This window comes from Heptranchias perlo, chromosome 1, assembly GCF_035084215.1.
Source record: "Heptranchias perlo isolate sHepPer1 chromosome 1, sHepPer1.hap1, whole genome shotgun sequence".
NCBI classification, from domain to species: domain Eukaryota; kingdom Metazoa; phylum Chordata; class Chondrichthyes; order Hexanchiformes; family Hexanchidae; genus Heptranchias; species Heptranchias perlo.
Window position 1 is genome coordinate 39,806,011 of NC_090325.1, and position 16,432 is coordinate 39,822,442.

The window sequence follows — 16,432 nt, forward strand, 5'->3', positions numbered from 1 at the left end:
CGGGGAGAAGATCACTGTCCTCCCCCTCCTCCTCACCCCATCTAATAAGACCTGGAGTGAGGCATCATTAAACCTGGGAGCAGCCTTCCCCCTGGGCTGCTCCATGCTATAATTTTGCCTATTTTCTGCAGCATCAGTCAGTGGAGGACTGCCCCTTTAAACAGGGCTCCTCCAGCCGACAGCCTATGATTCGCCTGCACAGTCCGCCTGCTGCGCAGGTTTCCAGCGTGAAACCCGGAAGCAAAGGTAAGCACCTTCAATCAAGCTGTGAATGCGTGCGGAGCACCCCGATTTCACTGGGCGCGTTACCCACACGTCCAGTCGACCCCTCACTGCCAACCCGCTGCCCTCCTAATATCGGGCCCTATATTTCAAAAGTACTTCATTCGATGTGGAGCTCTTTGAGACATCCTGACAACATGAAAGGCATTATAAAAATGCAATTTCTTTCTTTCTTTCAGTCTTCTTCCCTTTTATCCCTTCTTTCCTGGAGGTACCTGGTAACATTGCTTAAATTTAAGCCTGGACAGTATCAGCAGATTATTCGCTAATGGGGTGCATTGCACCCAGAGACTGTCCTCATCTGACGTTGCAGTAGAGATCACTGGATAGCAATCACCAGTGCCTTTATTGTTTGTTGCCCTAGCTGAGATCAATTGACTCAACACAGATCAGGGATCAAATTGGGACCTTCCTGGTCTGTACCCAGAAAAAAAAACTCTTCACACAGAAAGTTGTGAGCACGGTCCCAGAAAGCCACTGATGTGGAATCAATTGAGATGTTTAAAGAGAAGATGGACACTTCTTGGGCAATTGGAGTATTAAGGGATATGGAAAAAGGGAGGGGATTAAAAAAATAATGTTGCCATGGCTAATACAATAGCACAGCAAGTGTGATCAGCCAAATGGCCCATCCTGTTCCTATGTTTTTAATGTACGGCTCAGTACAACAGCGGGCAGAGCATTTACTACTGAGCCATCAGGACAAAGGAAAAAATCTAACTTTTAATTCTTATTACTCAGACAATCAAGTTTGCCTACATAATAACAGCCATTCTACTTCCAAAGTATAAATTGGTTGTGAAGAGTTTTGAGAAGTTCTGGGGATTTGATAAATGCTATTTAAATGAAAGTTTTTTCCTTAACACAACTGCATTCAAATCATTTTCTTTTCTGTCTTTCAATAGTTATTTCCTTGCACTAATCTATTTCAGAGCATCGACCCATTGTCCCCTTAATGCTGACCGGTTATTGGGGACTGTGGTCACTGGAAATCAGTTTTTAGCAAGTACTGAATTAATCTGGACAAATCTGCTTTCACAAGTAATGACCATGACAATGATGAGACACATCAGTACTGTAACTGAAAAGATGTTTGATTATTGTACTTTCAGAGGGGAAATTGATCTCGTGGACATGCGTATCTGTTAATGGAACAACTGTTCACGAGAGTAGCTACGTAGATTTGAATTTGTTTCATATCCTTGCTTGATTATAACCAATTTCATGCTATTAATTTTCATGGTGTAATTGTAGATCTTTTGATGAGCCATTTTGATGGTAGTATAAGGACCTGAGGTCAAATGACATCACAAATGTTCTTGTGTATAAGTATATATTCAAACGACAGCAATAGGAAGATTTAACTACTGGGAAAATGCTGGTGATTTGGATGTTGCTTGTGTTGTCCCTGCCCCAATCAAGAACTTTGGATAGAAATTCCTCCTCTAAATGTCTGGAAGACAGCAATGAATTTCTTGAGGACCTTCTGTCTGAAAACCCCCAAAAGTACGCCTTATTAAGTAAGTACGATAAATGTGTTGCTTAACCTGTGAAGTGTTGAGTAATGTTTAACAGAAAAGCTAAGATTACATGAACACAGGGGCATAAATTAAACATTTCATGTCAAACTGTTATATGGAATATAATCTCATGAGAGTGAAGGGGAGGTAAAAAGAAGAAAAGTGAATTGAAGATTGAGGGGAGTAAAAGATGAAAAGTGAAAGAAATGGAAAATAGAAAGGAAGGAAGTAACAGAACGGAATGAAAAGAAGGAAAGGGTGGGCCCAATAGGCACAGGCCTAGGTCTTCAGGAATTGAGAGCCCAGGCATATTGACTGTGACTTTCTAGACTGTTGTCCAGAATGGTTGAATGGAGAAGCACAACTACAACAACTTGCATTTATATAGTGCCTTTGTCAGAGTAAAATGTCCCAAGGCACTTCATAGGAGCGATTATCAAATAAAATTTGACACCGAGCCACATTAGAAGATATTAGGACAGGTGACCAAAAGCTTGGTCAAAAAGGTAGATTTTAAGGAGTGTCTTAAAGGAGGAGAGAGAGTTAGAGAGGCGGAGAGGTTTTGGGAGGGAATTCCAGAGCTTAGGGTCTAGGCAACTGAAGGCACGGCCGCCAATGGTGGAGCAATGAAAATCAGGGATGCACAAGAGGCCAGAATTGGAGAAGCGCAGAGATCTCGGAGGGTCGTAGGGCTGGAAACAGCTACTTGAAGGTAAATCAATGTCAGAGCAGTGGGTGGCATTCAAGAGGAAAATTCAAGGGGTGCAGAGTAAACATGTTCCCACAAAGAAAAAGGTGGGGCTGCCAAATCTAGAACCCTTTGGATGTCAAGGAGCATACAGTGAAAAATAAGGCAGGAAAGGAAAGCTTATATCAGACACAGAGAACTCAATATAACAGAAAGCCTAGAGGAGTATAAAAAGTGCAGGGGTGAAATTAAAAAGGAAATTAGGAAAGCAAAGAGAGGGCATGAAAAAATATTGGCAAGTAAAATCAAGGAAAACTCAAAGGTGTTTCACAAATACGTTAAGAGCAAGAGGATAACTAAGGAAAGGGTAGGGCCTATTAGAGACTAAAAAGGTAACCTGTGTGTGGAGGCGGTAGATGTGGTTATGGTTCTTAATGAACACTTTGTGTCTGTCTTCACAAAAGAGAGAGACGATGGAGATATTGCAGTTAAGGAGGAGGAGTGTGAGATATTGGATGGGACAAACATAGTGAGAGAGGAAGTATTAAGGGGATTAGCATCTTTGAAAGTGGATAAATACCAGGGCCAGATGAAATGTATCCCAGGCTGTTAAAAAATGCAAGGGAGGAAATAGCGGAGGCTCTGACCATCATTTTTCAATCCTCACTGGATACAGCCGTGTTACCAGAGGATTGGAGGACTGCTAATGTTGTACCATTGTTTAAAAAGGGAGCGAGGGATAGACCAAGTAATTACAAGCCAGTCAGTCTAACCTTGGTGGTGGGCAAATTATTGGAATCATTTCTGAGGGACAGGATAAACCGTCACTTAGAAAGGCATGGAGTAATCAAGGACAGTCAACATGGTTTTGTTAAGGGAAGGTCGTGTCTGACTAACTTGATTGGATTTTTTGAGGAGGTAACAAAGAGGGTCGATGAGGGTGGTGCATTTGATGTAGTCTACATGGATTTTAATAAGGCTTTTGACAAGGTCTCACGTGGCAGACTAGTCAAAAAAGTACAAGGCCATGGGATCCAAGGGAGAGTGGCAAGTTGGATCCAAAATTGGCTCAGTGGCAGGAAGCAAAGGGTAATGGTCGACGGGTGTTTTTGTGGCTGGAAGGCTGTTTCCAGTGGGGTTCCAAAGGGCTCTGTACTAGGTCCCTTGCTTTTTGTGATATATATTAATGATTTGGATTTAAATATAGGGGGCATGATTAAGAAGTTTGCAAATAATACAAAAATTGGCTGTGTGGTTGATAGTGAGGAGGAAAGCTGTGGACTGCAGGAAGATATCAATGGACTGATCAGGTGGGCAGAAAAGTGGCAAATGGATTTCAATCTGGAGAAGTGTGAGGTAATGCATTTGGGGAGGGCAAACAAGGCAAGGGAGTACACAATAAATGGGAGGATACTGAAAGATGTAGAGGAAGTGAGGGACCTTGGAGTGCATGTCCACAGATCCCTGAAGGTGGCAGGACATGTAGATAAGATGGTTAAGAAGGCAAACGGGATACTTTCCTTTATTATCCGAGGCATAGAATATAAGAGCAGGGAGGTTATGCTGGAACTGTATAAAACACTGGTCAGGCCACAGCTTGAGTACTGAATACAGTTCTGGTCACCACATTGCAGGAAGCATGTATTTGCACTAGAGAGCGTACAGAGGAGATTTACGAGGATGTTGCCAGGGCTGGAGAATTTTAGCTATGAGGAAAGATTGGGTAGGCTGGGGTTGTTCTCTTTGGAACAGAGGAGGCTGAGGGGTGATTTAATTGAGGTGTACAAAATCATGAGAGGCCGAGATAGAGTGGATAGGAAGGACCTATTTCCCCTAGCAGGGGGCATAGATTTAAAATGATTGCTAAAAAGATTAGCAAGGAGCTGAGGAAATTTTTTTTCACCCAAACAGTGGTAGGGATCTGGAGCTCACTGCCTAAAAGTGTGGTAGAGGCAGAAACCCTCAACTCATTTAAAAAGTACCTGGATGTGCACCTGAAGTGCCGTGACCTACAAGGCTACGGGTCAAGTGCTGGAAAGTGGGATTAGGCTGGGTGGCTCATTTTCGGCCAGCACGGACATGATGGGCTGAATGGCCTCCTTCTGTGCCATAAATTTTCTATGATTCTATGGAGGAGGGTACAGAGATAAGGAGGGGCGATGCCATGGAGGGATTTGAAAACAAGGTTGAGAATTTTTAAATCGAGTCATTGTCGGACTGGGAGCCAATGTAAGTCAGTGGTGAACGGGACTTGGTGCGATACGGACAGCAGAATACACGTAGTATTGTGCTCTCAGGACTGCAGCTGAGCTGTAGGCTCCTGGTCTGCTTTATTGCCCAAGGTGCAGCCAGGGGGCAGGCTTGGACTGGGAGTATGCCCATGCCATGCAAGTGGCCCAAGACAGGAAATTCAAGGGCACCTCCCCCTCTGATAAGTGCAATGCACCTGAGATGCATTGTACATTTCAGGCTCCCAGCGGTCTACCCCAGATAAATAGCTACCATAGCATTTCTTAGCCAAGGGAGTCAGAAAACCTGTTTGTGACAGCTGTTGGCAGGTGCAGGAGAGTGAGCTTTGCAGGTAGGGATGGATCACTGAACCTTTGGCTTTCCATTGCGCTGTGGGAGGAAGCACCTAGTGCCCACTCATTTCCTTCCTCTAACAACTATGTGCATCAAAGTAACATTACACAGGAATGTAGGAAATACAGGACCAGAAAAGACTAAGCTGGTCCTGAAAACTAATATTTCCCAATCGCCCAGTCACTCAAATATCTATCCAATTCTCCCTAAAGTTTTGCCACAGCATCAACTTCCCTTTACAGTCTGTTCCACATCTTCACCACCCTCTGCGTAAAGTAATTAAATCTAAACTGCCTGTTGTACCTGACCTCTTCTAAACTTAAGCCCATGTCCCCAGGCTCTAAAGTTTATGACAATCATAAAATATGAGCCCTGAATTTCCTCAGGGGTTGTCCTGATCACTGGTAACTTTGGCTGGAAAACAGCAAGTTTCGGTAAAGTTGCAACGAGAGATCGGGTCAACGCCGATTGAAATGTACAACCATTCAATTTATCTATTTCCCTATGAAGTTTGCTTATTTCAATATTATTTCTCCTGAGTCTTCTCTTCTCCAGAGTGACCAATTCCAGGTTCTCCTCAACATTTCCTCATAGCTCAGATGTCTTAAGCTAGATATCAACTTGGCTGACTTTTTCTGTACTGCTACCAGTGCCCAGATATCCTTGCTGTTGTACAGTGACCAGAATTGTATACAATACTCCAGGTACAGCTCTACCAGTGTCTTATACATAGTCCGATTTTTTTTTCACCTCCCTGCTAAATTGCAGTAGTTATGTTTTAAGTGCTTTTTTTGCTGCTTTTATTGTGAAGTTGGAATGGAGATCAGCATGAGCAGTAGTGTGATACTTGATCACATGGTACCTGTGGAAAAATGCTACCTCACTTGTGTTATTACCCTGCTCCCGAGGCCACACACAGTGTATAAAATATTTTTTTGTATGTTTTACGATGCTTCAGTCAGCACATTTGTCCTTCTTTAATAAGATGTGGCTTCCTATCCATGATATTCATGTTATATGCCTTGAGACTGATTGTTACTTTTTGAATTAGTTTATGTAAAAAAAATCTATGTATCAATGTATAGTAAAAATAATTATCTCTTGGGAAATTCAGTGTATGATTCCATTGGAAAAGAAGGCAGCGATATTCTACATGGAAATATTGATCAATTGGGGTCCTACAGTGAATGCACCTCGGCTCAAGCCCCTTCTGGAAAATTTAATGGACAATATTGTAAACTGACAATTCAACAGGTATATTGTAGCCTTTTAATCAAATACATTTGCTATTTGTGTTGTAGAACTGATCTTGCAATAAAGTTTCTTTGTTTTGAATAGGGCGAGATTGACTATAATGTTGCCATTTGTGTGCCCAATTCTTGTAAGAACGAGGATATAATGAGACTTGAATGGCTTGGTAAGAATGAATGTATTTTATAATATATTATATACGGTCTAACATTCAGTGTCCCCTGCTCTCAATGGAGGTGTTTTGTCAGGTCTCAGCTTGGCTCCTGGTTAACATACAATGCTTCAGTGGAACACTTCTTTGTGGAGAGAAGGAGGCAGGACCATTTCTGTCCTGTAAATGTATAGTTCTCTGCTAGCTAACTGGAGAGCTGCATTGAAAGCAGCATAAACTGTTGCGATTTTACAATAAATGTAGTTCTGAGCAGAGTTTGTTTTCATATCAAAGCAAATGGAGCAAGATCCCATCAGTGATTCCTATGCTGATTGTCCCCTTGTGATCTGTATATTGACATAATTATTGGCATTTCATTTTTTTTTCAATTTATTTTATTCCACCTCTAATTTTCTCCATTTTCTCTTGAAGCTGCTGCTCACATTGGAGTATAGCTCCACTTGCTCTGGCCACTCTCTGGTACCTCCTTTACAGGTTAGCCTAGGCAGTGAGCACCGTTAGCCTCTAATACTGTGAGGGGCATCACAGTCATGCTCAATTACCTGAAATCTGCACATACACACTCTTTATTTCAGTTGGATGCCTGCCATGCTTAAAAGTCTCCAAACCAAACAACTGAGGTATCTACATAAGAAGAGTACCTGTTTGCCTGATAGAGTGCACACTCTCTCTGGGCACAGAGACATCCCACTTAAATCCAGAAAGCTTAGTGGCAGGTTGATAGACACAAGGTTTAGGGACACCTAAGTGTGCACAGGAGTATACTAGAGTTGAACCAGCTGAAATCGTGCAATTTACCAACACAGAGGATTGATAAACTTCCTGCTGCTTGTCCAGTTAGGATCACCCTCTTTATTAGGACAATGGCCTGTGGAGTTATCTGGAGTTGAGTGGAAACAATCCTAGCCCCCAATCACCAGTTTAACCATCCAGGTTCCATTAATGAATTGGAATATGTCAGACCTGCCTAACCCATGTATTGGATTACTGAGTCTGTCACAGAGGGTTGACTCATCTCCAATCTTCTAAGTTGAAACCAAAGAGACCCCACCTATCTCCCCCTCACCCAAAGAGGATAGTCACTAGTTGATCATTACACAATTGACAAATGGGGTTTGGCCCCATGACTAGGTGGACAGAATGTACCAGGAACACCCCACAAGGACATAATGAGTAACGCAACTCACCATAAAATGTGAGAGATGCACACTTTCTGGCAGAGGTTACTGGATAGCAATCACAAATGAGAATCCGTCTATCCTCCCCTTCCCCCCCCCCCCCCCCCCACCCCGCCGACCCAGGAGTGTTGAGGTTAATTGTAGCATGCTACTGCCATCCCTGCTGAAATCAGATTACTCAGCACAGGCCTGGGATCAAACCTGGGCCATTATTGGTCTGCAGTTCCATTTTACATCAGCCACTGTAGCTACCAACTGGGGCATCACAGAAGCTATCTTCTGAACTTGCAGATTTATGCACAAATCTGGCAAAAACTGCCAGGGTTACTACTCTCTATTTTCCTGCTTGTAAGTACAAATGTGAACAATACAAGTTGGGATTGGATCAGGACTTTTGTTAACTTTCATAGAGTCAAGTAGAAATTTCTAGTACTAAATATCGTACCTTTAGTTATTTTTTATTTTCAGGTATTTTCAAGTACAGCAACAGATCTTTCATAGCTCCTTCACCAATACTATCATCCCTTGTGACCAACACTACACACAGAGTGAAAAGTGTCCACTGCCAAAATAACATTCCTTACGTTGATGCCTTTGTGGGCATTTGTATGTACGTATTACACATCTACAGTATCTTATGACTTAACATTACATTTCTGTGTTTACATGGAAAATGTTTCTTACATTCTTTTTTCTAAAACAGATTTATTGTTGCTCTTTTCATTACCATGACGACAGCTGGGTCCATATTTATAATAATAAAGGAGTGGAGGATCAGATCATCTGGTAACGTGCTGAAAGATGATTTAAATCCAGCTCACAAGCATTATGGGGCAGTTTCATTTAATAAAATAAATGGTCAGCAATTGCAAGAAAGTATCACAAAATCCAAGCATGAACCACCAGAGCACAATGTAACGGAGAGAACAGAAAAGAACAATGGAATAGGTAAGTTTGTATTTAATATTACTGGTAACTTATTGAAAAAATGTATCATAATGTAAAGCAAATCTATTTCTAGTGATAGTGGTACAAATAATTGATTTCAATGGGAATGAAAATCGGGTGGTTTCTATAATGGGCAATGGATCTGTAATGTCAGTTTTACACCAGGGCAGCAAGTTGAAAATCCACCGCACGTCATAATGTAGTAAAGTCCAAATGGTTTTAGTAGCTAAAATAATGAGCTTTGGTTAGAAAAATAGTTCTTAATATTTAATTATGCTTTGCTTAAATCTCTACATCATTAATATACCTGCTATGTGTGTGGCCAGCATTACAAGCAAAACTATAGGAAGTACCATCTCCTCAGAAACTGATGACTGAATCTTCAAAACATTACAGTACAAGGAGTATAATTCTTAATGTGATGTTATTGAGTTAATGAGACCTTAAAGGCTCCTTCACTGAATCGTTCTACTGCACAGAAGGAGGCCATTTGACCCACAGTACCTGTGTCAGCTCTCTGAAAGAACTATCATTTGTCTCATTTTGACAACATTTTTCACTTTGTCTCACTTCCCTGCCCTTTTCCCTGTACCCTTTTAAAATTTTCTTTTTCAAATATTTATCTAATTCATTTTTAAGTTATTATGAATCCTGTTTCTATCACTGTTTCTGGTGGTAGGGTATTCCATGTTCTAACAACCCTCTGTATAAAAAAAATCTCCTAACCTCTCTCTTTGTTCTTTTGCTGATGATCTTAAACTTTCGACCTCTAGGTATCAACTCACCAACCATTGGAAATAGCTTCTCCCCCATATACCTTATCAAAATCCTCCATGATTTTAAACACTATCACATCTCCTGTTAGCCTTCTGTGTTCCAATGAAAAAAGCCCTAGTTTCTCTCATCTCTCCTCATAACTAAAGCCTCTCAATCCCTGCATCTTCTTAGTGAATCTCTTCTGTATCCATTCCATGGCCTTGACACCCTCCATAAAGTAGGGCACTCTAACTGGACACAATAACCCCCAAATTCCTGATGGGCCTATCTGTTGCCAGAAGTACAGTGGGATGGGACTTCTGCCTGCCATTCGCTCCCACCAGTCCCCAAATCATGGGGAAGGGGTTATTTACATAAAGGTGCCTCCGTTGGGGCATAACTATTGTGGCCAAAGAAAGAAGAAAACTGTAAAATATTCAGGAGTGCTCTGCTGTTGCATCCTAAAGGCTTGGATTCATCTGATTTTATAACTTATATCTGGCAAATTTGAGCAGAAAAATGATAGGCCAAATATCTGCCCACTTTGCGCAATACACACATTTCCAATGGTGGGACAAATAGGTGCAGGTAGAGCCTGTCTGATACAAACAGGCATTTTATTAAAACATTTAAATTCGGCTGGAAATGTCCTGTGTGCAATTTCCTTCTGCTCATGTGTGCAGGATGCTAAATTATATGTTTACCATTGTGGTAGTGTAGGAATAGATGGATAATTTTTGGGTTGGCAAGTTGTAACTAGTTGGGTGCCGCAAGAATCAGTGCTTGGGCCTCAGCTATTTACAATCTATGCTAATGACTTAGATGAAGGGACCGAGTGTAATGTATCCAAGTTTGCTGATGATACAAAGCTAGGTGGGAAAGTAAGCTGTGAGGAGGACGCAAAGAGCCGCAAAGGGATATAGACAGGTTAAATGACTTGGTGAGAAGGTGGCAGATGGAGTATAATGTGGGGAAATGTGAAATTATCCACTTTGGTAGGAAGAATAGAAAAGCAGATGTTTTTTTAAAAGATGAGAGATTAAGAAAAGTTGGTATTCAGAGGGATTTGGGTGTCCTTGTACACGAATTACAGAAAGTTAACATGCAGGTACAGCAAGCAATTAGGAAAGCAAATGGTATGTTGACCTTTATTGCAAGGGGGTTGGAGTATAAAAGTAAGGAAGTCTTGCTGCAATTACATAGGGTTTTGGTGAGACCTCATTTGGAGTACTGTGTACAGTTTTGGTCTCCTTATTTGAGGAAGGGTATACTTGCCTTAGAGGGGGTGCAATGAAGGTTCACTAGATTGATTTCTGGGATGAGAGGGTTGTCCTATGAGGAGAGATTGAGTAGAATAGGACTTTATTCTCTGGAATTTAGAAGAATGAGAGGTGATTTCATTGAAACATAATAAGATTCTGAGAGGGCTTGACAGGGTAGATGCTAAGAGGCAATTTCCCCTGGCTAGAACCGGGGGACGTAGTCTCAGGATAAGGGGTCGGCCATTTAGGACTGAGTTGAGGAGAAATTTCTTCACTCAGAGGATTGTGAATCTTTGGAATTCTCTACCCCAGAGGGCTATGGATACTCAGTTGTTGAGGATATTCAAAACTGAAATCGATAGATTTTTGGACTCTAAGGGAATCAAGGGATATGGGAATAGGATGGGAAAGTGGAGTTGAGGTAGAAGATCAGCCATGATCTCATTGAATGCAGCAGGTTCACTCCTGCTCCTATTATATGTATAATGGGTGTCCAGTGTTGGTAGGGACTCATAAGTATACAGAAGTTCATTTAAGTATTTTCAGGGCATTACTACGCCATGGGGGTAAATTTCTTAGGAGCTTCTCCCACTCTGCTGCTGTGACTTCAGTGGAAAATCAGCGGAAACTCCTCCACATCTTCCTTAAATTTATTTTTGCTTTTTATCTGCTGCCATTTTGGTTTTACAAAACTTTTGTGGCAATTGTTATCCTGCGTTCCTACAGCTCCATTACTGTCACCAATGGGTTTCCCAATGACAGATCCCTTTTTTCAGTTTTTGGAGGCTGTAGCTCAGGTTCTGTGACCACCTGCTGGTGCTCTCACACCGACATCCACAGACAGAGGCACATATACTTCACTTTGGCAGATTAGTGCTTGTGGGGGCTCCAGTTCTCAAGATGGACTATGGGAGCAGGACCAACATCACAAATATGATAGGAGAGATTTTCCTGGGTCTGCACCGGAAGATTCATTAGGTTCCTTTACAGCCATGTGCTCTGACCAGCCTGATTTTCCGCTATTCACCGGCCCAGGCAATCCAGTGCATCCTGGGTGCAGTCCCTGTAAAATCTCCCCTGAGATGTGAAGGCCTGACTAACATTAATGCTAGATGTTTCTTCAGAAGCATCCCAATCAATGTATGTTATGCTTTCAGTAGTACTGCATGAAAGAAGGTGTGCAAAATGATCTGCAGACAGCAAAGCTTAATTTAACACACTAACCTACATGCCACCAACTACATCTGCAGGCTTTGGCATTCCTACTTGTGGCAAACTCTCTTCACAGAGTCCAGGTAATAGTGAGTCAGGTGCAGAGCTGTACCATCTGCTGCAAGAACATTCACAAGGCTGGCAAAGGCAGTGGCAGTAACAGTTAGCTGAGGCCTTAAACTTGCCTCTGCCTCTTTCCAGATGTGCTACAATGTGAATGGTTCAATGTAATGTCAAACAGAGCCACTACCTCCAAGCTAGCTCATTTAGCACCACCTCCATTTCGGCAGCTACCAAAGAAGGAGTCAGGCTGGACTGCCCCATCACTTGCCTGCAGAATTGTGCCTGCACCTTGGGTTTCCTTTCCCTTCATTTTTGCCTGTCACTTCTTAATTCTCTCTTCCTTCAACCTTGGAAAAGTCTGTCATTGGGTTGAAATGTCTTTTGAGCCTTTCCTAAGGTAGCAAGGACTTTTGACTACCCTGCTCTGACACTTCCTTTTAATTATCTCATTCCTTTAAATTTCACCTAGATCCAATTTTCCAATCCCATAACTAGCATGTCCCCCATACACATCAAAATTTGCTCCTGGAGCTATGCTTTATTTTGAAGCTGATGGAGAAAAATTGCATGCAACTCCTTTGCACCTCTTTTGACCATTTGGTAGTAAAGTGCTCCCAATTCGGAAAAATCCAGTCTACGGTGTATGCAAGTTCCCCAATGTTTGTACATTATTGTATTCATCAGTTGTCAATGTTTGTAATTCAGGTTTTGTTGAACTGAAGAACATTTCTCTTTCTAACTCCATTCTTAGATATTTGATATACGTCGCGAAAGTCCAACATTTCTTCGAAACTTTATCATGTATCTTTTCCCAGGAGTTCCATACTTTTTCCATTTCATTTAATCCATTTAATATTAATCTACCAGTGACACCTTTGTGGAAGCAGCGTATCATGGAAATGAAAATGAAACAAGATGAAAAGAAATGAGAAGTTGCATGGAACAATAACTCTTTAGAGATATAACTGGAGTGTTGCAGTAATTTGCTGATATCTGTAATTGTACAAAGTTTTATTTTAAACATTTTTTTCCATGTTGTTTGGTCCTTGCAGAATTCTTCGATTGGGTACTAACATCCTTCGCCATACAAAAAAGTGTTCCTGCCGTGTTATGCACTGAGAACTCTGTGGGAAGCTATTCCGTGATAAATGGGATCCGAGTCCTGAGTTTACTGTGGATAATTTCAGGACATATCTGCCATTTTATTTTATTCAATAATCTAGGTACAGTAGATGATATTAGGCATTATCTGTGCATGAATACGTCTTCTTCACCATTTTTTTTTGTTGTTTTGTAAGATTCACTTAGATGAAAGGAAAAGTTTACCAGAAAAATGTTAATGGAACTCTATTAAAAAAGCTTGTGTTGTCAGGATGTAACTTCTGTTTACAAGCTATCCTTAAGTGCTAGAAATTGGTGTTGGCAGTGCGAGGACACAAGTACAAAATTAACAAATCCCATGCTTAGAGGGAATATCTTTTTTCACCATTGATTAGCTGATATCTGAAATTGACTCCCAGGAAAAACAATTAATTGTCTCGATTAAATCCTTTAAAGGTAGCTCAGATAAATATCTATTTAATGTTATAAAAATAGAGATAGATACATATTATCAGACACTCTAGGGAGTATCAGGGATAATTACCTGCGTTTGTGCTTCTGATGTGGAACAGTGTATACAGGCATACGTTGGATAATCGAGTGTGATAGCTGGTGGCCCATTATGCAGCCGGCCCAATTTTCTGCCCATTTAATGTGCTATTTTCCATGCTTGTTGCCCTGAGCACAAAAGCAGAAAATTGGCTCCATGATGTTCATTTGCTTCTGGGACAGGGGATATTTCATCTGTGGAATAGAACTAGCAGAGTTGAGTAATTCTTTTTTTTATTTGTTCACGGGATGTCGGCTTTGCTGGCATCCCATGAACGTTTATTGCCCATCCCTAATTCCCCTTGAGAAGGTGGAGGTGAGCCGTGTTCTTGAACCACTGCAGTCCGTGTGGCGAACGTTCTCCCACGGTGCTGTCAGATAGGGACTTCCAGGATTTTGACCCAGCGACGATGAAGTAACGGCGATATATTTCCAAGTCGGGATGTGTGTGGCTTGGAGGGGAACGTGCAAGTGGTGTTGTTCCCATGTGCTTGCTGCACTTGTCCTTCTAGATGGTAGAGGTTGTGGGTTTGGGAGGTGCTGTCGAAGAAGCCTTGGCGAGTTGCTGCAGTGCATCTTGAAATGGTACACACTACAGCCACGGTGCACTGGTGGTGAAGGGAGTGAATGTTTAGGGTGGTGGATGGGGTGCCAATCAAGCAGGCTGCTTTGTCTTGGATGGTGTTGAGCTTCTTGAGTGTTGTTGGAGCTGCACTCATCCAGGCAAGTGGAGAGTATTCCATCGCACTCCTGACTTGTGCCTTGTAGATGGTGGAAAGGCTTTGGGGAGTCAGGAGGTGAGTCACTCACCACAGAATACCCAGCCTCTGATGTGCTCTTGTAGCTACAGTATTTATGTGGCTGGTCCAGTTAAGTTTCTGGTCAATGGTGACTCCCAGGATGTTGATGGTGGAGGATTCAGCGATGGTAATCGCTGAATGTCAAGGGGAGGTGGTTAGTAATATGGTTTGTAAAGCCGGTTTTTGTTCAATACCTTTAGGGATTGGCGAAAAATATCCCAGAGATTTATATTCTTGAAAGCTGTATTTGCTGTAGGTTGCTGTCCTCAGGAGATTGAGTGGGTTGGGTAGAATCCTTGATAGGTCACAATTTACCTGGCCATGCCAAATCAAAGGGCCTTATTACATACTTTCTTATCTTTATATTATGCAAATTATGTAAACACTCTGCTTACAAGGCACATAAATATTTCACATTTAACACATTTACCATTTCCAGTTTAAAAATATCACACTTGTGTTTTTTTTTCATTTCTTTTAGATAATCCAGCACAGTGGTTGGTCTCTGTCCCAAACAATGTCCTTTATATTTTTTCGCTTGGTGGCCCTTTCTATTTGGCAGTGGATACCTTTTTTCTAATTAGGTGAGTTAAAAAGTTTCAGAGTAACATGCGCAACACAGTAGTTAAACTGTGATATAACTTTCATTGTCTTTGGGTGAGAGGGTACTAAACAATCACCGGGCAACCAAGAGGAGATGTTCATTAACTGATTTGTAAAAGAAAAAATAATTTGGGTGTGATTACTGGTCGTTCACTAAACATTTTCTGCCAATATGCTATCAACAAAGCTAATCGAATATTGGGATCCTCAAAGGCATTTGACTCCAAGCTGAAAGAAATTCTTTTAACCTTGTATGGATCACTGGTAAGGCCATATTTTGAACTTTACGTGAAATTTGTGGTACACGATTTTCAAAAGGATATTTAAGGATTGCAGAACAGTCAGAGAAAAGCAACAAGCATGATTTTGGGATTTAGAGATCTACGTTATGAGATTCACAGAGCTAAACTTGTTTTTGTTAAAGGCTAGAAGGTTGAGGGAGACACTAGGTCTTTAAAGTGCTGGGATGTCTAGAAATAAGCAGCTATTTGACATAGGCGATGATCCCAGAATTTTCTGACACAAGCACAAAATTCTCAACATTCAATATTTCTTATGTTCTTAACAACCAACTACAACGAAAACAGTATTAGAAATAGGCTTCCTTACAGCCCTGGAAAACAATATACTGCAGATACATTCTGTTTCTAAATTGGGAGGTTGTGTCTGATACCTGACATTTTAGTGACATTGTGCAGCAATATATTAGTCCCTCTGGCAATCTGATGGTGATTCAAACTGGCTTTGGCTTCAGACTGGCAAATTTATATATTTTTTGAGGGTGATGGGAATTGAATGCATTTTCTCTCTGAGTACATACCACTGCTAAGAAGCTGGATGCACACTCTAGTCCAAGAACCTGCCATTGATGCTCTAAGCCAGCCCCTAGGAAGTGCGCAAGACTGATCCGAGGACTAGAGTCATAGAGTTAGAGTCATAGAGTTATACAGCACGGATAGAGGCCCTTCGGCCCATCGTGTCCGCGCCGGCCATCAAGCCCTGTCTACTCTAATCCCATATTCCAGCATTTGGTCCGTAGCCTTGTATGCTATGGCATTTCAAGTGCTCATCCAAATGCTTCTTGAATGTTGTGAGGGTTCCTGCCTCCACAACCCTTTCAGGCAGTGAGTTCCAGACTCCAAACACCCTCTGGGTGAAAAAGTTCTTTCTCAAATCCCCTCTAAACCTCCCGCCTTTTACCTTGAATCTATGTCCCCTTGTTATAGAACCCTCAACGAAGGGAAAAAGCTCCTTAGTATCCATCCTATCTGTGCCCCTCATAATTTTGTACACCTCAATCATGTCCCCCCTCAGCCTCCTCTGCTCCAAGGAAAACAAACCCAATCTTCCCAGTCTCTCTTCATAGCTGAAGCGCTCCAGCCCTGGTAACATCCTGGTGAATCTCCTCTGCACCCTCTCCAAAGCGATCACATCCTTCCTGTAGTGTGGCGACCAGAACTGCAC

At 41.7% G+C, this 16,432-nt stretch overlaps 1 protein-coding gene across 1 annotated transcript in view; it reads left to right on the forward strand.

The window, feature by feature from the left end:
* The first annotated feature begins 1,657 nt into the window (after nucleotides 1-1,657).
* Nucleotides 1,658-16,432, forward strand: part of oacyl (O-acyltransferase like) — a 45,636-nt gene continuing 30,861 nt past the window's right edge. Inside the window, 7 exon segments of the mRNA XM_067989922.1 lie at nucleotides 1,658-1,802; nucleotides 6,188-6,327; nucleotides 6,412-6,490; nucleotides 8,143-8,284; nucleotides 8,378-8,622; nucleotides 12,875-13,138; nucleotides 14,847-14,949. Of these exon segments, the coding sequence (XP_067846023.1) occupies nucleotides 1,658-1,802; nucleotides 6,188-6,327; nucleotides 6,412-6,490; nucleotides 8,143-8,284; nucleotides 8,378-8,622; nucleotides 12,875-13,138; nucleotides 14,847-14,949 (1,118 nt within the window).